This window comes from Pteropus alecto, unplaced genomic scaffold (genome assembly GCF_000325575.1).
Source record: "Pteropus alecto unplaced genomic scaffold, ASM32557v1 scaffold138, whole genome shotgun sequence".
Classification (NCBI taxonomy): Eukaryota; Metazoa; Chordata; class Mammalia; order Chiroptera; family Pteropodidae; genus Pteropus; species Pteropus alecto.
Genome location: NW_006441525.1, coordinates 13,909 through 39,650, shown reverse-complemented (window position 1 = coordinate 39,650; position 25,742 = coordinate 13,909). Strand labels below are relative to the sequence as shown.

The 25,742-nt window shown below is 36.5% G+C and overlaps 1 protein-coding gene across 2 annotated transcripts; it reads right to left on the bottom strand.

Annotated features, from left to right (window-relative positions):
* Positions 1 to 1,636: 1,636 nt before the first annotated feature.
* ZNF510 (zinc finger protein 510) lies at positions 1,637 to 22,996 on the bottom strand. Of its 2 annotated transcripts, XM_025051671.1 has the most exons (7): positions 22,725 to 22,996; positions 19,839 to 20,120; positions 19,028 to 19,073; positions 9,611 to 9,737; positions 9,257 to 9,352; positions 5,773 to 7,138; positions 1,637 to 5,688 (listed from the first exon to the last, which is right to left on the bottom strand). In XM_025051671.1, the coding sequence occupies exons 3-7, from the start codon at positions 19,040 to 19,042 to the stop codon at positions 5,019 to 5,021; spliced, it is 2,274 nt and encodes a 757-aa protein (XP_024907439.1). In that variant the 5' UTR covers positions 19,043 to 19,073; positions 19,839 to 20,120; positions 22,725 to 22,996; the 3' UTR covers positions 1,637 to 5,018. The 2 variants fall into 2 exon arrangements, with proteins under 2 accessions (XP_024907439.1, XP_006918868.1); XM_006918806.3 differs by having other exon boundaries at positions 1,637 to 7,138.
* Positions 22,997 to 25,742: the final 2,746 nt, after the last annotated feature.

The window sequence follows — 25,742 nt, the reverse complement described above, 5'->3', positions numbered from 1 at the left end:
GATAGCTGTGGCTATTTGTTTTTGTTTTTTTATGGCTCCATATAAATTTTAAGATTATTTGTTCTAGTTCTCTGAAAAATGTCATTGGTATTTTAATAGAGATTGCATTGAATCTATAGATTGCTTTGGGTAGTATGGCCGTTTTAACGATGTTGATTCTTCCTTCCCATGAACATGGTATATGCTTCCATTTATTTGTATGTTCTTCAATTTCTTTTTTCAATGACTTATAATTTTCTGAAAACAGGTCTTTTACCTTCTTGGTTAATTTGATTCCCCAGGTAAGTTTTACATTTTATATAGAAATCTATACTTCATTTTGAATTAAACTTTACATAAGGTTTTTTGTTTTTGATACGTATTTGTGTATAGCATATAGATATGTAATTGATTTTTTTGTGTTGATCTCATAACCTGCAACTTTGAATTCATTGATTAATTTTAAGAAATGTTTTGCTTTTTAAATATTCCTTGGGATTTTGTACATGCACAGACAATTATGTCATTTGTAAATAGGTATAGATTTATTTTTTTCTTTTCCAATCCATGTGCCATTTTTTCTCTAAGTCATTGTGCTGGCTAGCATTCTGCTATGTTGAATAAGAATGATGAAAGTAGACATCTTTGCTTTGGTCCTAATTTTAATTTGAAGACACTCAGTCTTTCATGATTAAGTACAATGTTAGCTCTTTGTTTTCAATACATGATCTTTATCAAGTTGGTGACATTCTCCTTCATTCCTAGTTTACTGAGAGTTCTTTTAAAATCTTAAAGTGGCATTGAAATTTGTCAAATGCTTTTTATGCATTGATATGATTATTTCATTTTTTTTAGCTTATTAATTTGAATTAATTTATTTTTCAAATGTTGAATGAGCCTGGCAGATGTTACACACACACACATGTATGTGTATACACACACACACACACACACATAAACAGAATTGTTACAAAGTCAGGCCAAGTAGTTTCTTAGTTCATTAATTATGTCTCAAGTCAGTCAGCAGGTAGTTAGGCTAATTATATTGTTCTGTGAGTTGGACAATCTGTTCCTTAGAATATTGGAAGATCACTAAAATAGCCAGTTAGCCAGACTAATAGTATTTGGAAATTATACAGTCTCCGACAAGAAAACAAATTGTTTCTCTCCCATTATAATATGAAGCTTCCCTTGTAGGAGGACAGAATATATTATTTCTGCTGGGCTTCCAGGGAGACCTATGAGGGAAAAAAAAGGCATTATGTACTTGGCAAGAAAAGAGAAAGATGGAAAGATGAAGGCAGGTCAGGACAGGTGTTGTGCCCCTTCTTTTGGGATCAGATATCTCTCCCAGGAAATAGATTCTTGAACCAGGGGGGAGGGTGGTGGGGGCGGGGTGGGTGAGAAGGAACAAAGAAAACAACAAAAACAAAACAAAACTTCTCCTTGGAGTTGCCAGGATGATTATTTGGAAGTAAAAATGAGTGTAACTACTGGTCAGTGGATTAAAGGGATGATCCCAAGAACCAATTCCTTTGCTTTCCCCTTTGGTTGGTATTGAAAATCTGATTTACCATTACTGTTGTTTTGAAAAACTGCTTGAATTGGTGCTTACAAAAAAGCCTGAGCTCTAATAAAAACGATAGCTATGTAGACATAATTTTGAATTGGAAAAGTTTATTGAAAAATAAATTGTCTGACGAAAATCTAAAGAACAGTAGTGTACACATCTAAATATTAAGAACAAGTTTCTTATAGCAGTATTAATATCCAAAACAGAAGTCTTTAGTGAGAGCTTATAGCAATAATTTTTCATAAATGATAATCTCAAAAGAGAATTTGCAGCATCAAAAGGAAAAAAACGTTCATATTTCACTTCGATAATTCTATCTTCAGAGAATAGTTCTGAATGCCCAGTATGTAGAGGGACCGTTTCATACTCTTGGGATACATTATGAACAAAACAGATTAAAAAATCCCTGCCCTCATTGAGACTTATTAGCTTGAAGATCCTTAATATGCAGGAAGGCAGATAACTGACCATCCAGAATTTCTAGATGAGGCACCCATCTATTGGAATAAAAGTCCATGACTGGAAAGATGAAGCAAGCAAGGAGAAGGGTGCAGTCATGACTATAGCACAGACCAGAGTTTACAGTTGACAATGTATTACATGGCTAGGTGCCTTGTGGGCCTACTCCAGCAAGGGGACAGGAGGCAAAGCCTGAGTGACATCATGGAACTTTGTCACCAGGCCTCCTAATGAATGACTCAGGCCACTGGGTGGATTGGGTCCTAAACTTAATAGCAAATCCAATCATAACCCTAAAAATTGTATATAAAAAGGGGTGTGAGGGAAATAATTTGAAATATCTTAAGAATCTGAAAAAATTCTTAAGAATGACTTTATATTACTATCATAAAAACTGAGTAAACAGTAATCTCTTGATTTTCAGGGAATAGAACACTAACTGGATGTTATCCTTATTGCAGATGCATCTTTTTGGCAAGGCTGCTGGCAGCTCTGGTCTGTGATGTTACCTTTCCACCATCCTAGGAGGTATTCTTTTCCAAACTTGATATCGGGCCAGAAAGATGGGGTATTTTGGCTCATATAAGGCATGTGCCAACCCTGATCACAAAAGGAGGATCTGTTACTAATGTAACAGAATGTAGGGAATGGGTCATGAGCAGCTATATGCATTATCTTCACAAATGACAATTTAGCATATTTAAAATCAGTAGGAAAGGGTGATCAAATGGTATATTGAGCATTGGCTAATAATCCAAAAGAAAAAAAATTAGACTCATATCAAATTACTTCAAATGAACCACGGAATATATAGAGACCTTTACTTTGTATCTAGTGTATAATGGTGAATGTTGTTATGTCAGCATGATAACTGATCCAGGTAACAATGATGGCAATCAGGGTAGTGAAGGCTTGATCAGCACTTTGATTCCAGTCAGGTTTGTCAGAGAATAGTTTCTTACTTTGGACATCTAGTTAACCCAGATGTTGCACTCAGCAGCTGTGACTTCACCCAGTTGCAGCACCAAAGAGGGGTGCTTTTGTTATTCTGTAGTATTATAAATGGCATGTCAAATAGACAAAGGGCCCAAGAGTCCATAAAAACACACCAAGTTTCATCAAAGAGAATATTGGCTAGAGTTGAGAACACATTATTTTAGAGTCTGCATAATTGCTCTGAGGTTGAATAGTAATAGTATCAAGTGGTTTCAACTAGCTGAACCATCAGTGAAAGCAGGCCCAGTTAAAGTAACCTCTATGAATTTAGAGCCCTACTGAGCCAGCAGCTTTGCTTCAGGAAACAAAGTAGGGGATAAATTTCCTCTCTAAGGAATAGCTGCTACCATTTCATGTATGACTGAGATACTGCTGGGACTAGGACAGTTGTATTCTTGAAAACATGTTCCATTTCACACAAGTACTAAGCCCTTTCCATCTTGTTAGTCAGTTAAGTCTAAGATGACACACCCTGAATCAAGTCAGAGGCCTCGGTGAGTCAGAGTCAGGTGTCTAGTGTTAAAGAGCTTAAGAGTAAGCTAATAGCTGCTTTACAAAAGGGGTATACTTGGTTACCTTGTTAGAGCATAAACTCAAACTACTCCCGCCAAGGGTACTTCCGTTTACCAGAAGTTCCAATATGAACAAAATCAGTCACAGAGACTTGAAGCCCAAAATGGTCATTAAGGGCTGTGGGGCCTCACAGGTAATTCTTCACATGCAGCTCTGCCTGACAGGGAGAATTCTGTCTTTCGGGAAGTTGGAATATAGCATATAGCATATTAATTTCTACTAAACTTCCAGATGTAGGAGTAATCACAGTACATTGCACAGGTGCAAAGGGCCCCATTTGTTTATAAGGTCACATTCATTTCCCTTCCCTACTGTAAACCCTGCCCTGTCATTTAGATAATGACATTATCTAAATCTAGGTGCCCCCTACCTCCATGGGAACTGATAAGATGTTGACTTGGGTATCTATATCCTATAGAACCATAAAAGCTTGAGTTCTTCCCCTCCCTCAAAGTACCTTAGAATATTGGGTATGTGCCAAAGGCTTTGGGTCCCTTTAAAGCAGCTAGGTTGGGATATATGGAGGTGCCAGGAGGTATGGAAGGAGAGTGGCTTCATAATATTAAGCAAGCGTCATTTACTTTAGCTGCATGATGGCTGCTCACCATTCATCCAAAAAAAACTAACTTTTTAGGTTCATCCAAAGCCCTGTATCTGGTGGTACCACCTACTTCATTATATTAAAAGAATGTCTTTCGTATGAATTTTCTGATGAGCTTTGAGGGACTCCTTAACATACCAACCCTTGAATAAGGTTTGCACCCTCTGGCTGATGTAAGATTGGCTTATATAGTACTATTCTGTCTCCCTCGCAGAGAGATGGTTACATTATGTGCAGAAATAGACCCAAACATATAACACCGCAACAGAATACAAGCTTAATTCTTGCTCACAAAATATCCAAATGATAAAGATGTGGAAGATAATTGTGTTCCACATATTTCAGGCACCCTGGCTTTTATCTTGTGCTGTGCCATGTTAAAGCATGGTACCCAAGGTTGTCCTGGAACTCATCTCTATTTTACTCTGACAGAAGCCTGGTAGTTTATCAGGGAAGTCTTTTGTCAGAACTGGATGCGGCATATAACATAAGCACCCACATTCCCCTAGCCAGTCACAAAGGCCCACTTAGATGAAAGGGAGACTGGGAAATTTAGATTAGCTATGTGCCTAGAGGAAAAACGAAATTCTTACTAGTGAACAGATTACCAGCCCGTGTGATGTGAGAGTTAGCTAATAGGGCATGACTTCATTCACAAAGCCTTCCATAGTACCTTGAAAGAAACAGAAACCTGTATGAATTCTCATATACTCCCAGGGTTGCCTTTGAGACAAAATTCTTTGTACGTTCATATTTACATGGTTGCTCTCCTCTGTGACTTTTCTGATGTCAACTAGGTTGGTTTTTCAGACAGAAGAGTTTTCCATAGTTATTCTATCAATCGGGTTTTATCCCTCCCTGAATTCTCTGGTATATATTTAGGGTTGACTTCTTATACAATTTTCCATTTTCATTACATTCATGAGATTTTTCCCCACTGTGAGTTCTCTGATGTCTCCTGAGGTTTGACTTCTGGCCAAAAGTTTTCCCACATTTATTACACTGAAAGGGTTTCTCCCCTGTGTGAATTCTCTGGTGATCACTAAGGATTGCTTTCCGGACAAATTTTTTACCACATTCATTACATTTAAATGGTTTCTCCCCAGTGTGGATTCTCTGATGTACCCTGAGGGTTGATGTCCGGGCAAAAGTTTTCTCACATTCATTACATTTAAATAGTTTCTCTCCTGTGTGCGTTTTCTGATGTTGAATGAAATGGTCTTTTCGCCAGAAGGATTTTTCACATTCAGTACATTGATAAGTTTTCTCACCACTGTGAGTTCTCTGATGTATTCTGAGATTTGACTTCTGGCCAAAAGTTTTCCCACATTTATTACACTGAAAAGGTTTCTCCCCTGTATGAATTCTCTGGTGATCACTAAGGATTGCTTTCCGGACAAATTTTTTACCACATTCATTACATTTAAATGGTTTCTCCCCAGTGTGGATTCTCTGATGTACCCTGAGGGTTGATGTCCGGGCAAAAGTTTTCTCACATTCATTACATTTAAATGGTTTCTCTCCAGTGTGCGTTTTCTGATGTTGAATAAGATGGTCTTTTTGCCAGAAGGATTTTTCACATTCATTACATTTAAATGGTTTCTCTCCAGTGTGCGTTTTCTGATGTTGAATGAGATGGTCTTTTTGCCAGAAGGATTTTTCACATTCATTACATTGATAAGTTTTCTCACCACTGTGAGTTCTCTGATGTATTCTGAGATTTGACTTCTGGCCAAAAGTTTTCCCACATTCATTACATTGAAAGGATTTCTCTCCTGTGTGAATTCTGTGATGATCTCTAAGGGTTGACTTTTGAACAAAAGTTTTCCCACATTCACTACATTCATAGGGCTTCTCTCCTGTATGAATTCTCTGATGTCCCCTGAGAGTTGATTTCTGGACAAATGTTTTCCCACATTCATTACATTTAAAGGGTTTCTCTGCTGTGTGAATTCTCTGATGTGTACTGAGGTGTGACTTCTGGGAGAAAGTCTTTCCACATTCATTACACTCAAAAGGTTTCTCTCCTGTGTGGATTCTCTGATGTTGAACGAGATGCCCTTTTTGACAGAAGGATTTCCCACATTCATTACATTTGTAGGGTTTTACTTCAGAGTGATTTCTCTGGTGTACTTTGTGGGCTGATATCTGGTAGGATTTCCTATTTTCATAATATTCAAAGGATTTATCCTCAGTTTGTGTCCACACCAATGGATTCTCTTCTGTGACACTTCTCTGAGATTCAGGGAGAGGTGACTTCCTATTGAAATTATTCCCACTTGCATTACATTCATAGTGTTTCACAGCCACGTTAAATTTATTGTATTCCTTGATAGCTGACTTCTCACAGAAGGATTTTCCATATTGATTACGATGAGAGTGTTTCTCCCCTGTCCTAGCTCTTTCATGGTCAAAGACATTTATCTTATCACAGTTTTTAATAAATTCATCATCTTTACAGGATTTTTCTCCTGTGTGAGTATTCCTATGTGTAATACAGGCAGCTTCATCAAAGAAGGCTTTTCCAATTTCATTAAATTCAAAAGCTTGCTCCAAATGTTGACACTTTTGATGCTCAGGAAGATTTTCCTCATAACTGAGGGTTTTCCTATTTTTATTACATTCATAAAATTTCTCTCCAGTATGAATTCTCTCAAAGTTAATTTTGAAAGGTAAAATTTCACAGACATTACAGTAACCTGTTTTTTTTGCCAAGTAAGTTCTATTATTAATGATAAATTGAGGAATATTTTGCAAATCGACTCCCCATGGGTCGCATTTACAAAACATTTTTGTTGAAGAAACAGGAGCTATGTGCAGATTAAATGGTAATCCCCAAACTTCCTCTTCCTCTCTAGTCAAAGGTTTATTATTGATGAATGTTACTTGCTGCAGGTGTTTGGCTTTGAATTTCTTGTCCTCCTGGATCAGGGCATCATCTCTGTAATGTTCTAAAACTGAGAAAAATTGAAAGCATCTTATGAATCTTACATTTCTTATGAGTGGGGCTTACAGACATATGCCCTTATGTTGCATTTCAGTTTTTGGTTTCTCAAAGTTAAATAATTCATGTGTGTGTGAACATATATATATTCACCCTCCTTTAAAAAATAATACTGATCTAGTGAAAATGAGTGGGGAAACTGGTAATATATACAGATTTGTATTTGGATTGTGATAATTTGGATTTTCTTATCTGGATAGAGAAGGGAAAGAAAAGAAAAAATAGAAATTAGGCTTTTATAGGAATGGTTATTTTAGGGAGCAGAAAAAACAGATAATGGGATGACTACAAGGACTGTAAACTTAAGTAGAGTAATAAGAAAAATTAGGAGATAATGAGCATTATGGACTAGCCCCAACAGGGGAAGAGTTTGGTTTGAGGAAATAAATTACAGTATAGGTCCTTCCTTATCTAGGCTCCACTGGGAGACTATTCAAGAGTCTACATCCAATTTGATATCGTTCCTTATTTCCATTCAGTTCTTCAACACTAAATTAAATTTATAGCACTACCTGCCTCATGATTAAATGAAGAAGTTTATAGCTCAGGATCTAACCCATCTTACACCTGCGAGTCATAGTAACACAAACAAGTATAAAATTCATGAAAGGAATCATCAATTCCTTTTGATGAAAGGAATCATCAATTCCTCTGATTACCTCATCCTAAATTTCCATATTCCAATTTGATATGAGAGGTATAGTTTTAAATAGGATATCATGGAAAACCTTACTGTAAAGATGACACTTAAGAAAAGTCCAAATTGGGTACTAGACTAATCAGGGGGATCACTTCATAAATGATCTAAATGTCTAACCACTATACTGTACACCTGAAACTGATATAATATTGAATGTCAACTTTAACTGAAAAATAGAAATTAAAAAAAAGAAAGGTCTAAATTCTTTATGTATTCGAGATGCCCATCCTTGAAGGGTTTTATGAGTTGTAAATATCTACTTTTGGCTCATCTCTTAACTCTCTGTTAAGCATGAAATTTATACTGCATATAACTTACATGTGTAATATAACAGTATAGAGTGAACACTCATGGAATTAGAAACCATGTCAAGAAATAGTACACAAATGGCTCTGCAAAAATCCCTATTTGATCATGCCTGGTTACAACTTCTTCATGCTTATGAGTTCACCACTCTAATATTTATGTAATAATTTCCTTCTCTGTTGTTTTATCAACAATATATGAATTCCTAAAAATGTAACCAAGTTTTGCCTGTTTCTGACAATCATACATGCATATTTATATTTTTTGGTTTCTTTTGCTTAATATTATGTTTGTAATCACTGTAAAAGATTTTATGTAGCTTTATAATTCTCCCTTAAGGAATACAACTATTTCTTTATTCTACTGCTGATGAGCCCAATTTTTGGCAAAGATAGGTGAATAGTCTTTTATTCATTCTAGAAAATACAATCATGCCTTTCTGTAGGGAATACAGTTAGGAAAGCAACTGTTTGTTTATAAGATATGTAAAACTTCAATGTGATTTGATAACATCTTCCTGATTCTACAATGGTCTTACTAGTTTACATTTTCAGTCAGTTAATGAGGGTCTTTAATATTTCACATCCTCACCAGGACTTGGCATTACCAGACTTATTAACCTCACTGCATATCATACATATTTCTTATCTCACCTTATATATTTTTTGCACTCTGTGAAAACTAAGGAGATTGAACACATTTTCAAAAGTTTAATGGCTATTTAAAAGTTCCTGTTCAAAGTCTTTTGCCTGTTTTTCAACTGGGTTGCTACCTTTTTCCACAATGACTTGCAAAAATTCTTATCCTTCCGTGATTACTTGTATTGTATACATATTCTGGTACTCTGTGTCTTTTCATCTTTTTAATGCTATCTTTTATTTTAAAAAGTTCTCAATTTTAATTTAGTAAGGTTTATGAATTATTTTCGATTTTTTGGTGTTTTTGTGCCTTTGTGCCTTTGTGCCTTTTAAGAAGTCTTGAAATACATAGGTGTTCGTCACTAAACTGACCTTCTGAAACTAGCTACCCCCACACAATTCTGTCTGCTAGTGCTCAATGACTCACCTTGGTAGCTCTGATTGGAGAATTCTTCCTCCAACAACCAAGGCTCTTCTCCTTGCTCCAACTTGAATATCAACTCTGGTTTATAAATGCAGCTTCCTGTAAATAGGGAACAATGGAGTACTTAGGCAAGAAACAATTTCAAGAATAGCAACATGAAGGTCCTCACTGAATTTGTCACTGAGAGTTGAAACAAACATTTTTTCTATTCCTCAACAGGGCTTAGTTACTTCATATTCCTGAAATAAAAGCCTAAATAATATTAAAATCTAAATAAAGTATTCATATGTACTAGTGCATAAAAAGGAAATGCCTCCTATAAGGAGTTACAAAGGTAAGTTATGCTTATATGCTCACCTACTGAGACTAGGTTGTTGTAGTTCTCCAGCATCACATCTCTGTAAAGGGTCCTCTGAAGAGGACCCATTTGCTGCCACTCCTCCTGGGTTAATTCTACAGTCACGTCTTTGAATGACACTGATGCCTGCAATAACACATTTCTGTTCAATCTGGTGACAGAGAAAATACCTTTGAAAACAGTTTTTATGTTTATTGTAAAGAGATTAAAACAACAAATGAAAATACGTATGTCTGCTTATTTTGGATCTAATTTTATCTCATACTTTGGAGTTAATTAGTTTAATGTTTGTAACTTGATTTGTATATACTTATGAGTTATATACATACACCATCAATAAGCACATTAGTAAAGCTTTTGTTGCTTAAATTTTTTTAGTAAAAAAAAAAAATTTCCTACAATTTTTATCCCACATCCAAATATATTACCCTAGGCGTACTCTGGGCCAGGGGCAGCAAATTATGACCTATGGCCAAATCCAGCTTGCCACTTTTAAAATTTAGTTTTATGGGAGCACAACTGCACACACCCAGTCATTTTGTATTGTCTATAGTTGCTTTTGTCTCGAAATGGCAAAGCCTAGTAGTTTCATAAGAGACCTTATAATTATCAAAATTGAAAATGTGTATATTATCTGACTCATTACAGAAAAAAGTTGCCAACTTCTGGATTAACCAATCCAATTCAAGAAAAGATTGACAGCATAAAAATAACAAAGAAAACACAATTTATAGAGAACGATATATGTAGATTGAAAGTAAAAGGATGAGAGAAGATACAGATGTAATCACTAACCAAAAGAAAGTCAATTTTGTTATTATTTGCTAGTTAAGCATTCACAATGACTTAAAACTTAACCACTGAGAATGAGAATTGACTGTATATAAACAAAAGTTGACAGAAATGAGATAGAGCCATACTTATAATCAGTGGTTTTAACATAACTCTCAGTAACTCACAGGACAAGCAGACTGGAAAAAAAAAAAAAAAGGATTTAGAACAGGGGTCAGCAGACTACACAGCCCAGAGGCCAAATCTGGCCCATGACTGTTTTTCTATAAATAAAATTTTATTGGAACACAGTCATATTCATTTGTTTATGTATTATTTATGGCTGATACGGAATGATAACTGTAGAGTTTGGCAGTTCCAACACAGACCATATCTCCCACAAAGCCTATTATCTGACATTTGTATAAAAAATTTGCTGACCACTGATACAGATTTAAATGACATAATTAACCAACTTGAATGAAATATATAGGATAACCTGATCATAACAAATTATTTTCTTGTGCACTTTGTATATTAAAAAACAAAAATAATAAGTCTCACCAAATTAGAAAAAAATTATACAGTGTGGCTTTGAATTCTGGTCAGAGATATAGAGAGCTGAAAAGAGCTATACAGTCATGCACTACTTAACAAAGGAGATATGTTCTAATAAATGCATCATTAGGTGATTTTATCATATGTGAACATCATAGAGTATACTTACACAAACCTAGATGGTATAGCCGAATACACACCTAGGCTATATGGTATATCACCATCATATATGCAGTTTTATCACAGACCAAAACATCATTATGTGGTGTATGACTGTACTAACATCCTTATAACAAGAAAAAAGCTGGGCAAATTGAAAATTAATGTCATGTTTTTTAACTCATCAGAGAAATGAAATTGTGTGGCAAACAAACAATCTGAAATCAGAAGAGATGGTTACCTGTAGGGAGAATCAGGACCCACTCATTTGCTTACTGAATTATATGTTACCAAACTCCATAAGGACAACAGGAAGATAAAGCTTGAAAATTTTTAACAACCTGTTAAAGGCCATGTGTGTGCAAATGTGAGTGTGAAGTTCTTGGGAAAGTGCTATGTGTCACAGATGAGTGATTTCTACCTCTTGTGGGATTTTCTCCAGGAACTCATCCTGTCACAGAGAGGATTAGGGGAGAATTCAGAGGAAGTCCCTTTCTGTCCCATGTGGTGCTAGCTAGTGTAGGCAAAGAACAGTTACTGCTTAAATCCACTCAGACCCATACTCCATATCTCCACTAAAAATACTTAATCTATAAGGGAAAGTCATCAAAACACATAGCTTGAGGCCAATGGTACGAACCCATTGCAGCTTTAGAAGACCAGCAGAGACTACTAACTGCCTTATCTTTCCTAAGTAATAAACTGCTAAGACCCAAGTTTTCAGTGCCTAAGACTGAGATTCATTTAGAAGTCCCATTCCCAGAGAACTGTCATTATTTTACCTCTCTGGTGGTTCCCTGGAAGACCCCACTCATAAGGTTGTCTTCATTTGACATGACGGAAAGCTCACCCACTGCAAATAGCATGCCAATAGTAAAACAAGCAAACAAAATAAACAAAAAAAACATGGGATACTGTTTACCATCATGGCTATGTCAGGCAATTTATGCAGTTAAGGGAAACAACAGTCTAACTAAAAAAGCTTAAAAGGAAAAGCTTGAGAATGAGCTATCAAGAAGGGGCTTTGAAAAGCTCAGACACACGCCTTGGAATTTAGAAGATGACACACATGCCCTGGGCTTTGTGCATCTTTAGTAAAGATTTGAGAAGGCACTAAATCCTTACCTCTTGTTAACCTTGAGGCTCTGTGCAAGAAAAGTGAAGGCTAATGTGGAGTAGTAAAATGCCAGGGTAATTGTTGAAGGCATGCCCCAACATACACATAGAGCACCTTGGCAAAGTTCGGAGCCTTACTGGTTCTAGGTATTTAAGAAAATCATTGTCCAATTATTAGCTAACTATTTAGCTAATGGAGCAGAAATTTCAGTGGACACACATGACAAAGAATATAGACTCAAAAGAGTCACTGAATATATATAAAACAGCTGAGGTGGGGGAGATTCTAATTACAAATTGCTACATTATATTTTAAATGTCCGGTTGTCAGCTAAAATTTGAGACATGCAAATGAGAAAATATGGCTCATACACAGGAAAAAAATTTTATTGTATGAAACAGTATAGAAATTGTCCTTGAGGAAGTCCAGACATTGGATTTACTACACAAAGACTTTTCATCAACTGTTTTAAACATGTACAAAGAACTGAAGGAAACCATAGCTAAAGAACCAAAGAAAAGGGAAAAATGCTCTCACCAAATAAACCACACCAATAAAGAGACATACATTATATATGTGATGAAAAAATCAAACCGAAATTCTGGAGTTGAAGGTATAATTGAAATGGAAAATTCCCTAGAGTGCTCAGTAGCAGATCTGAGTAGGCAGAAGAATATGAATCTGAATCTACTGAGATGATTCAATCTGAGAACAGAAAGTAAAAAGAATGAAAGAAAATGAACAAAAACCTTAGTAATCTGTGGGACCCAATCAATATAGCAACATTCACAAAGCAGGAGTAGGAGAAGATAAAGCAAAAGGGGCGGAAAGACAAAAAATGAATCTTGAAAGCAGCAACAGAGAAGTGACTCAGCACTTCCAAAGGCTCCAAATAAGATTAACAGCTGATTTCTCACCAGAAACATATTTAAAGTGCTGAAAGGAAAGCCTGTCAAACAAGGCTTCAATATTCAGCAAAACCATCCTTCAAAAATGAAGAAGAAATTATGACATTCCCAGATAAACAAGGACTGGGAAAATGTGCCAGTAGCACACTATTAATAAGGGAGTAATTCAGGTTGTAATGAGAGTACATTAGATAATTCGAATCCATATGGAGAAATAATGAAAACTATGTACATAAAAGTAACTACAGAAGTAAAGATATAAAAGGCACTATAAATGTATTTTTTGTATTTATTTTTTTCCTATATGATTTCAAGACAACTACATAAAGCAGTATTAGAAATCTCTGTTGGTATACACACAATGTATAAAAATATAATTTCGATGACAATAACAGCACAAAAAAGTGAGATGGGAATGTAGCTATAGAAAAGTAAAGTTCTAGTATACTACTGAAATTAAGTTGGTAATCATCTCAACAAGACTGTTACAGTTAAGATGTTAATTGTAACCAACAAGGTAACCACTAATAACAAAAATTTTTGTAAAGGGACAAGGTAATTAAAATGGTACACTAGAAAATAGATTTAACACAAAAGAAAGCAAAAATGGCAAAGTAGAAAAACAAAAAAAAGGCATGTCACATACTAAAAACAAATGTCTAAATGGAAGACAAATCAGTAATTACATGTTAACGGTTAAATATTTGAATTAAAAGGCACAGACTAGCAGAGTGAATTAAGAGACATGATGCAATTATATTCTGTTTGCAATAGACACTTTACATTCAAAGACACCTTAGTTTGAAAGTCAAAGACTATTAAAAGGTATACCGTGTAAACAGTAACCAGAAGAGACCTGGATTGCTTATAGTAGGATTAGATAAAAAAGACTTTCGGGGCAGGGCGGGGGAGGGAGATAGTGAGGGAGAGAGGAGGGGGGAGAGAGAGAGAGAGAGAGAGAGAAATATTTTTAAGACAGAAGAACAGAGAGAGAAAGAAAGACACTTTATAATGAATGGTAAAAGGACCATTACAATAGAAAGATATAACAACTATAAACATACATGTACCTAACAATTGAGCCTCAAAACATGAAACAAAATGGACAGAATTGAAAAGATAAACAGGTCAACAATAGTAGTTGGAAAATTTAATATCCCACTTTCATAATGGATAGAGCTAGTAGACAGAAGATCAATACAGGAAAAGCACACTTGAAAAACACCCTACATTAACTAGACCAAGAAGATTTCGATAAGAACACTTAGGCCAACACCAGCAGCATAAACATTATTCTCAAGTACACATGGAACATTCTCCAGTATAGACCATATGTTAGGCCACAAAACAAATCTCAATACATTTTATTTTATTTTAATTTTAATTTTTTAAAATTTTATTTTTCACTTACAGTTGATATACAATACTATATTAGTTTCAAGTAAACAACGTAGCGATTAGACATTTATATAACTTATGAAGTGAACACCCCAATCAATATATTTTAAGATTAAAATCATACAAAGTATCTTCTATGACCATAATAGAATGAAACTAGAAGTCAGTAAGAGAATGAAAACTGGAAAATTAAAAAATATATGGAAATAAAAAAAGCCCTCTTAAGAAAACCAAAAGATCAAAGAATAACAAGGGAAATTAGAAAATGTTTTTAGACAACTGAAAATGAAAACAACATACCAAAACTTATGAGATACAGATAAAGTAGTGCTTAGAGGGAAATTTATACCTGTAACACTTATATTGAAAAGGATCTCAATTCAATAACCTAACTGTATATGTTAAGGAACTAGAAAAATAAGTGTGAACTAAACCCCAAACCTAGCAGAAGAAAGGCAATAATAAAGATTAAAGCAAAGAAAAACAAAACAAAGAATAAAAAAACAATAGAATCAACAAAACTGAAAGTTGATTCTTTAAAAAGATCAACAGAACTGATGAACCTTTAGGTACACTGATTAAAAAGAAGACTCAAATTTGCTAAAATCAGAAATTAAAGTTGGGGCATTGCTACCGACCTTCCAGAAATAAAAAGGACTATAAGTAAGTACACCAACAAATTAGATAACCTAGATGAAAAGGACAAATTCCTGGAAACATACAAACTACTAAAACTGACTCAAAAAGAAACAAAAAATCTGAACAGATCTGTATAAGGAGACTGAATTAGTAATTAAAAACCTTCCAACAATGAAAAGCTTGGGACCAGATAACGTCACTGGTGAATTCTACCAAACACTTGAGAAGAATTAACACAAATTCTTTTCCAACTCTCAAAAGCAGAATAGGGAACACTTCCTTACTCATCCTATGAGTTACTCTGAACCAAAGCCAGACAAATTACACGATTAAGGTTCAATATATTCCTTGTGAACATAGATGCAAAACTCCTCAACAAAATACTAGCAAACGAAATCTAGCAGAATATTAAGATGATCATTTACCATGACCACGTAGGATTTATCCCCGGAATGCAAGAGTGGTTCACCAAAGGAAAATCAATCAGTGCAACACTCTACAGTAATAGAATGAAGGAAATTAACCACATGATAATCTCAGTGGATGTGGAAAGTATCTGAATTTTCACTCTTTCATGATAACAACACTCAAATTTAAACTACGAATAGAAATGAACTTCCTCACTACAATAAAAAGCACTTATGAGAAACTCCACAGCTAATATCATACACAATGCTAAAAGGAAGTCTTCCTCCAAAAAGCATATATAAGACAAGGATGCACACTTTAACCAATTCTATTAATTGTACTGGAAGTTCTAGCCAGAGCAAATAGGCAAGAAAAAGAAAAAGCATCAAAACTGTAAAGGAAAAAAGTAAAATCTCTAGTCATATACTATATGATCAAATACATAAATATATATTCTATAAATACTAAAAGTATCTACAAAAAATTGTTAAAGCTAATGAATCCATCAAACTTTCAAGATAAACACACAAAAACATTTGTATTTCTATACACTAGACATGAACAATAAAAAAATTAAAACAATTCCATGGCAATAAAAAATAAAATAATAAAATACTTGTGCATGAATTTAAACAAGATGCGTGACTGGTACATTGAATACTAGAAAACACTGCTGAAAAGAAATAAAGATCTAAATAAATGAAAGGAGAGCCTATGTACATGGATTGGAAGATTTCATATTTTTACAATGGTAATACTCCCCAAAGCAACCTAGAAGTTTAGTAAAATCTGTATCAAAATCCCAATGGTCTTTTTGCAGAAAATGTCAATCCTAAAAATCATATGAAATCACAAGGGACTCTGAATACTCAAAACATGTTAAAAAATAATAAAGTTTGAGGACTTGCACTTCCTAGTTTCAAAGCTTAACTATAAAGCAACAGTAATCAAAATAGTGTGGTACTGACATAAGGACAGTATATGGATCCATGGAATAGAACTAAGAGTCTAGAAATAAAGCCATATATTGATCATTTAACTATAAAGCAACAAAATCGAGACAATCCACAAGAATCAAAGGCAGAGTCCTGAAGAGATATTTGTATACCTATGTTCATAGCAGCATTATTCATAATAGCCAAAAGGTGGAAGCAACCTAGGTGTCCATTACCAGATGAATGGATAAATAGAATGTAGTATATCCATACAATATTATTCAGCCTTAAAAAGGAAATTCTCACACATGCTACGACATGAATGAACTTTGAGGACTTTATGCTAATGAAATAAGCCAGCCACAAAAGACAAATACTGTATGATTCCACTTATATTAGTGAAATTCACAGACAGAAAATAGAGTGGTGTTTGCCAGGGGCTGAAGGGAGAGAGGAATGAGGAGCTGCTATCTAATGAGTATAGATCTTTAGTTTTGCAAGATGAAAGAAGTTCTGGGGATTGGGTACACAATATGAATATACTTAAAACTACTGAACTATACACTCAAAATTGGCTAAGATAAAAAAAAAATGGCTAAGATGGTAAATTTTATGTTATCTGTATTTTACCACAATTAAAAATTAAATGAAGAAAAAGAAAGTAAAGAGCCAGGTATCTTAGTTGTACAGGCTGCCATAACCAGGTACTATAGACTGTGTGGCTTACACAACAAAAATTTATTCTCTTACAGTTTTAGAGGCTAGAAGTGTTGGATTCTGATGAGGCTCTTTTTCTGGTTTACAGATGGCCCCTTCTCGCTGTGTCTTCACATGGTCTTTGCCTTATGATCTCATTAAACCTAATTACCTCCTAAAACCCTACATATAAATTTGTGTGGGGGGAGGGCAAAATTCAGGCCATAGCACCAGGTGAACAGAATGAGGATATAGTTCTAAAGGTCGATCTGGAGGAGACAATGAGAACGTGATGTGCAGCAGAGTCAGGAACAGTAGGATGTGTCTAAGAAACTAAATGAGGTTTGGTTTTGCTTTAGAATAAAGTTACATTCTGAATTTTTTAAATGTCATATTTCCCACTAGACTGTGAACACTGTTAAGAAAGAAAAGTATCTGTATTGTTTAAACTGTAACTATAGCACATGTTAATTTCCTGGAACATCCTGGCTGTTCAATAAATAGATGTCAAAAAAGGCAGAGCAGCAATAAAGTAAAAAGAAGAAAAGCCTGAATTGGTCATCCTGAGAAACTGGGAACTGTATTGCATAGGCGTAAGGAGCCAGTGAGATGATTTACACACAGGTGAGACAAAACATTACCTCATTAAGCATTTAGATGAACAACCCATGTGGAAGATGTGCTTGAGGAGGTGAAGAAAGAGGTGGGTGCGTGCACCTGGCTAGTGGCCACCACCTTGGATAGTGCAGATACAGCTCATTTCCATCATCACAAAAAAGTGCCATTGGTTAGGGTGGGCTGCAGAGCCTCATTTGAGAGAACCAGCAAATACATCATGGTTAAAACCAAAGAGAGGATGAAATGAGTCAAGAATACTAGTTATAAGAATAGTGAGAAGTAATGGAAATTTGTGGATGAGACATGTGAAAAGGCAAGAGAAGGAAAATGACTCCATAAAGAAAAACGAGGCAGGACAGCAGCAGAGGATACTAACACAAGAGATCTTCCAGAGGAGCAGAGTAGGGGCAGTCAGGCACTGCACACAGGTCTAGTAAAGTAAGGACTAGGAAAGGCCCACTGGAATTGACTGTAATTAGGTCACTAATAAGTGCAGGTTACAGGATATGAGGAGAGACATCAAAGCCTCATACAGTGAACTGAAGTGTAAATGAAAGTATAGTAACATTTGCTAGACCTGTCTGCTGACAACTTGTTTATGACATGTACTTTACAAAGAGATATCTTTAAGACATGAATGTATAAGTCATTCATGCCAGCCTCCAGTTATTCTAAGTATTATTCTTGAATTAAGCAGGATCATCAGAAAAATGTCTACCTCAACTTCTAAAAAGTTTCCTGAACAATTGTTGTTAACAAAAGCTCTGCTTTGGCAGCAAGCCCTCTACCTCTACTGAGGAACAAGTAAAAGAATCCTACATTTATTTCAGGGCCATTATTGGAAAGATTTACTCTATCACCTACATGAATACCCAGAAAGACATTTTTCCTGACTTTGATAGCTTTATAGATTCCATGAGGAATGTTTGGTTTGAGCTTCTCATAATGCAAATCTTTAACCTATTACTGTCTATCTGACTCTCTACCATGACTACCAGAAAAATCTGCAGAAATTTGCAGTTGCACTTTGGAAAATCTGTAACATCAGCGGACCTGCATCTATCTGCATGAGAACTCTGCTGTGCTATTCATCCGCTTTTCTCTATCTTCCTTGGATGATGCTGATACATTTCTATTTTTCCATGTCAGTGGAAAGTTCCTTAACCACCTATAAAATCCATTATAAAAAAAAATTAATAAATAACTCACCTGAAATATATTCATTTTCTGCTGCTCTTGAGAGAGTGTAGAGAAGCTGGGGGTAAGGAAAGAGGAACAGAGTCATGAGAAATCTCGTGAGCTTCTGCATTCACTTGCCTAAAAATCTCATCACATTGGCTGGCAAAAAGGCTTCCCTATGGAAAAATGTTCCACTGACCCTTGAGAAGGGCCAGGAAGCACTACAGAGACAGCACTCCCTGAATATATATGTCTCTAATATGATCACATAGATGTAACCTTGCTTTTTCATTGAGTAATTGTAAATCATCTTCCTGTTGATTTAAAAAAATGTATGTCCCCTGTAATTAACAAAAAATTAAACAGAATTAATATTAATATCTTATTAATATTTACACCTTGAGTTAGAAAATCAACAGAAAACTCTAAAAAAAAAAGATAAGATGCTTAATGATTAAATATTTTTAAAACTTTTTGTTTTAATTTGTTGCGATTTCTCAGAAAGACTACTAGTGACTTAACAACACTGGGCTTTGCTCCTACCTCTGTCCTCGGTGCCAGGGGACATACATCTCAGGTTCAATATTTTTTTAAGTTTTCAAGAGTTGGAAATAGAAATCCCTTCCTATACTATCATTCTGTGATTCTACATGTTCAGGATAAAGGAAGTTCCGTATATCTCTAGATGCCACATGTGATGGGCATGGTATGAGAGTAGCTCAGAATCTGGAATGAAAAAATGGGGGACTATTTAAGGACTGAAGACAGAATTTCCTTGGCTCTGGCTGTGGCTTTATCTGTGCAGCCTGATGGTCACCCATCCCTCTCAACCCCAGCTCACCACCTTCTAGTCCATAGTTTCCACTGTCACACAGTCTGTAATGGCTTCTGGATATGGTGACATCACCAAGTCTGGCTGTCTCTGGACAAGGTGATTAAGAACTGCTTCTGGTGGAGCAAATCAGGACCTGCTCCTTTCTGGTTTCTCCTGCATATGTTCTGAAGTTCTGGTGAGGGTGGTCCCTGTCAGATGTTGTTCTTCCAAGTGGGACTCCTGTCCGCAGAGCTCTCTCCTTCCTGCCACACAAGAGCTGCTTTGTTCCAGAGACATTGAGACTTAGGCCTAGGAAACAAATTCATTTTAGTTGAAACTTTCATTGAGAGCAATGTTTCTCAATTTCAACACTACTGACATTTTGGGTTGGGTGATTCTTTGTCATGGGGTGCTGTCCCGTGCATTGTATGATGTCTAGCAGCTTTCTGGCCCCTACCCACCAGGTGCTAGTAGCAATCCTCTTTCCAGTTGTGGCAACCAAAAACATCTCTAGACATTTCCAAAAGTCCTCTGGGGAGCAAAATCACCCTAGTTGGGAACTACTGGTGTAGGGTCTTAACCTGATTCTTTTTTGAATTCTTTAGAACTGTTTTATCCATTATTGTAGCCACTAGCTACATCCCATTGTTAGGCTGTGACTAGTGTCACATTTTGAAATAACATTTTGGATATATTAAGATAAACACAATACAGTAAATCCTCACTTAACATCATTGACAGGTTCTTGGAAGCTGCGACTTTAAGTGAAATGACATATAACAAAACCAATTTTACCACAGGCTAATTGATATAAACAAGAGTTAAGTTCTTACAGCATAATTCTGGTCATGAAAACATCACCGAACTTCGAAATAAAGACCAAAAACAGTTCTAATACTAAACACTGAAATATATGTGAGCTATACATGTATTTAAGAAAGATTAATTTTAAAAAGATAATAATTTCCTAACCCACTTATTCCAGTTTAGAGTCTCAAGTGTCCAGAGACGATCCTGGCAGCTCAGGATGCAAAATGGCACCCCACCCTGGAGAGGACACCTTTCCATTGCAGGGTATACTCACAACACACTCCCATTCACTCAAACTGGGACAATATGAACACGTCAATTAAACTAACCTGTACATTTTTGGGATGTGAGAGGAAACCAGAATCCCTGCAGAAAACCCATGCAGACGTGGGGAGAATACGCAAACTCCACAACAGGCAGTGACCCTGCCAGGAATCGATTTTTCCCCCTCATCAGCGTTATAACGAAATGCTGTTATTCAAGGACCTGCTGTATGTTCTTAAAATTAATTTCACATGTTTCTTTTTAGTTTTAATGTGGCTTCTAGGCTATTTAAAATTATATATGTGGCTCACCTTATCTATTAGACAGCACTGCACTAGTATGTCATACTGTGCCTTCTGAAGACAGAGGAAGCCTGGACAGTGCAGGAAGTGCCAAGAGCCTAATCTTACCCAGAGGCTTTGGAGACATGCCAGAAATCTCTGAATAAATACACCTGTCACAGAGTGAGATTCAGTTCACACTGACTTTACAATCTTAGTCCTGGGGATTTGGGTGCAAGTCACTCTGCTAGTGCTGTGAAGGCTGCAACACTGCATTTTAGGTAGGTAGGACTTAGGAATAATCTGAATTTGGGAGTATCTGTATTTGCATATTTGTATTTGCATCCTAACTTCCTCAACTTTGTAATTTTGAGTCTGTAATTTCACTCCTCTGAGCCCATTTTCTTAGTTTTTAATGATATGTCTATAAATAAAGTGGTTGTATTAAATGAAATGCTAAAGAAAAACAAAGTTGTCTTCCAAATATGATGGGAGCCAACATTACATGTTGGTTTATTAACTAGTACTTATTAGTGCTCACTAGCATTTGGTTAAATAAATGCTTTACGGTAGCGGTCCCCAACCTTTTGGCACCAGGGACTGGTTTCATGGAAGACAATTTTTCCACAGATGGGAGAGGGAGTTGGTTTCAGGATGATTCAAGCGCATTACATTTATTGTACACTTTATTTCTATTATGACATTGTAATATATAATGAAATATACAACTCACCATAATGCAGAATTAGATGCCACCAGATGTAGCTGTACAGCAGAAGTACATCAACTCACTGGCCACTATAAAGCTTGCCACCAGATGCAGCTTTTTTGTCACTCACTGATAGGGTTCTGATAGGAGTTTGCAAGCAACTGACTTATTATGCGAACCTCTCTGCTAATGTTAACCTATATTTGCAGTTGCTCCCCAGCACTAGCATCACCGCCTCAGCTCCCCTTCAGATCATCAGGTATTAGATTCTCATAAGGAGCTCACAACCTAGATCCCTGGCATGCACAGTTCACAGTAGGGTTCGGGCTCCTATGAGAACCTAAAGCCAGATGATCTGAGAGGAGCTGAGGCAGTGATGCTAGCACTGGAGCAGCTGCAAATACAGATGAAGCTTAGCTCCCCAGCAGCACCACCACTTGCTCTGCGGCCTAGTTCCTAACAGGCCATACGTGGCCCAGGGGGTTGGGGACCCCTGCTTTACAGGTTATGAGTTCTCTCTGAATAACGCCACAAAGCAGTTTTTCTTAATATCATTATTTCAAATGAGAAACCTGACGCGTGCCCAAGTGAAAAGGGGCGGAATTTACCAGGTCCTTCTGGCTCCTAAGTTCGGCCAATCACCACAGACCCAAGGCCCAGGCGCACTCTGTATCAGGTTCACGATCAATATTATAAACAGGGACTTCCCTCCCGCCGCCGACGGGCCGCCGCCATAGGCAATAAAGGTATCCCCCCCGCCCCCACCGCCCCGCCCGACCCCCGGCCGGCTGCAGTCAGCTCCCACACCCCGCCCGCACCTAGCATCTTCTGACCGGGACTCAGCCCCACCTGCGTCCTTGGAGACCGCGGGGCTGCGGTCCGCTCTCTCCCGCCTTTCCCAGGTCTACTTCCAAGCCTGGCTCCGGGATAGGCAGCAGGGATCGCGCTTTCGGAGTGAGATTCCGGGACTTCCTGTTCTTTTCCGTCAGGCATAAGTTAAGATCTCCGTGCTGGCTGTTCAGCTGCGAAGAAGGCCACACCACTAACACTCTCACCTGACTTGCAAAGCCTCCTCATCCGCGAGGCTGGAGAGGGCGGGAGCAGGGAAATGGGCCTGGCTGCACATGCGCAGCGAGAAGCCCAGGCTATCCAGTCCCAGAATGCTGCGCAATAATCCATGACATTCAAGACTACATTTCCCGTGAAACCCACCGTATCCCACCCCCCGACCGCTCGCACACGCAACTACATTTCCCGTGAAACCCACCGTATCCCACCCCTCGACCGCTCGCAAACTCGTGTGTGTGTGTGTGTGTGTGTGTGTGTGTGTGTGTGTTTAGAGAGAAATAAAATGTTGTAACAGTCTGTACTAATAACGGGGACGCAGGTTCTACCACAGCACCAGACTTTAAGGGTTAAAATTTGACATACTAGCAAATAGAATGTGTGCTTCTCCATTGGATCCTGGTTGGAGAAAACAAGACATTTGAGAACAATTGGGGAAATTTGTATATGGAACTGGTATTAAGGGAAGTTAACGTTGCTTTTGTTAATTGTGATAATAACACTGGGATTATGTAGACAAATTTACTTATTTTAGAGATGCATATTAAAGTACTTAGTAGTGTATTGTATATTTGAAATTTAAAAATAACCAGAAAAATTAAATATAGGAAAATTTTAGGAATTTCTACCTCTAGAATATGGGCATTTGATATTACTATTTTCTACTTTTCTATGTGTTTGGAAATTTTGTAATATAAAGTTTATAAAGGGAAATTTTTGAACTGTTCAAAAGCGTGCTTTTTAACTCAGAGCTGCCAAGGAAGTAGATATACAAGCCAAATGCCAAAACTAAAACAATTTAGTAATGAATTTGATGTCTTTTATTCAAAGGAGAAGATTCCATGGAATGGGGGCATACAGTACCCAACAAGCCGTGGAGCACTCTTCTGAGGGATTTTGTGCAAGAGCATATTTTATAATGTTGCAAGAGGCAACATGGCAACAGAGCATGACTGGCTAGGAAGTCAGAGATTTCCTTATAAAGCAGGTCCCTATTTTCTAGGGTAAAGTAAGCTAGCAAAAGTTGAGTTGGAGGATTGTGATTGGTGTGTGTTACATTTCCTTGACAGTGACATGTGACCCATACTTCAGGCTGACTTAGGTTTAGATTTGTGATGTAGGCCCTCATTTCGTGGGTTCTGATGTAAAGTTAACTTTATCATATGTAAACAGTTGTTGTGAATAAAACTGAAATGTACTAAATACTTAGGAAATGGAGTCTGTCATTAACATAAAAGAATAATATCTGTAATCTTTGGAGTTTATCTCTGGGGAAAAAAAGAAAAAGCAAGCAAACCGTTCAGTCTTACATAAATAATACTTGAAAGTACGCACTAGTCAAAAAGAAAATGGTTATCACACAAATCTAGGGATGAACTTGCTTAAAATTTATTTACACAGTTCTGAAATTAGGGGCCAAATTAAGAAACTGAACACATTTTAGGACTGTCTTTTTACATATATATGTATACAAATACTTATATATTAACACATGCACACTTTTCTTGGTTGATATTTTGTAACAGGTTATTTTATATGACAATGATCAAAAGATAGAGAATAAATTTCGATTATCAAGAAAAAAAGATTAATGTTACTGGCAAGTTAGTGCAATTTATGTGAATCAAGGTACAAAATCTTTAATAAATACCAGTTTCCTAGAAGAAAACAAAATTAAAGTCCTATCAGGATTCTCAGAAAGTTTTCTATGTGTTTTTTCTCTTTGACATTTATATATTTTGTTTGTTAAACCTAAAGGAACAATTCCAACTTTTATTCTAGCAAAAACTTTTAGTAATAATTAGAAAAGAATTGAAAATGCATAGCAATGTGTCTATATTAATATGTATGTTATTGCTAAAATATTTAAAAACTGATCCTGGTGTAATAAGAGTTAAGTCCAGGAAAAAAGAACATAGTACATATCAGAGCTGGCATTTAAAGCAGTGGAAAGAGAACATTGAATAACCTCGTTACAACAACGAGGTAGGTGCTGGAACAAAGGCCATATCCGTGGCATTCATATTACAGTAAATAACTTAAATAGGGATTCAAGCTATAAACAGTTAAAAGACAATTTCTAAGTTGTTAAAATTTCTAAATTTCTTAAGTTCTTATAGAATACAAATGTTTTTTAAAATATAAGGCCTAGGAAACCTTTGCCCTTCACTCCTATCCCATGCCTGGGACCTTGCCCTACACCCAGGGAGCCTGGCCTGGATGTGCTCAGAGGGTCTTCAGATCCTCACTGCACCCCACCGCCTCTGAGTCTGGTGCTACGCTGGCAGCACCACTACAGTAACTGATAAATATTTGCAGAGAGATACTTTGAGGCTATAAAATAACCTGTTTCTCCTTAAAGTATCACCCACCAACTTAGCATTTATCAGTGGATCTTGCTTGCATCGGTTATTACTCTGGTATTCTAATGGTGATTTTCAGTTCCCTTCATTAGTTTGAGAAAATGTAAAGCAGCCTCTGACATCTGGGCACTGGCCTGGCTGCTGCTGAAAGCTGTCCCAGTGCTCATAGCTAAACAGTGGTGTTTTCTTTTTAGATGTAAACAATCTCATTGAACGCCAATCAGACAAGGCCATTCTGAGATCATGATGATGTAAGACAAACAAGTCCACTTTATAATTTTGTATAAGTACAGACAAAAACAAGGTCGCACTGCCACTTTCAAAAATAACAAACATTCCTTTCTGATATGAGTGACTGATATGAGTGACTGCTGCTTTTTAATTTTAATTTTTAAATTTTTTGCAACACCCAATCTTGACTAAATTTAAATGCCTTGGA

Excerpts from the sequence above, each read along its gene's own strand:
- ZNF510 (XM_006918806.3), bottom strand. Across the intron at positions 9,353-9,610 it reads CAACAACCTAGTCTCAGTAG|GAAGCTGCATTTATAAACCA; the intron begins GTGAGCATATAA and ends CCCTATTTACAG. Across the intron at positions 7,139-9,256 it reads CTCCAATCAGAGCTACCAAG|TTTTAGAACATTACAGAGAT; the intron begins GTGAGTCATTGA and ends AATTTTTCTCAG.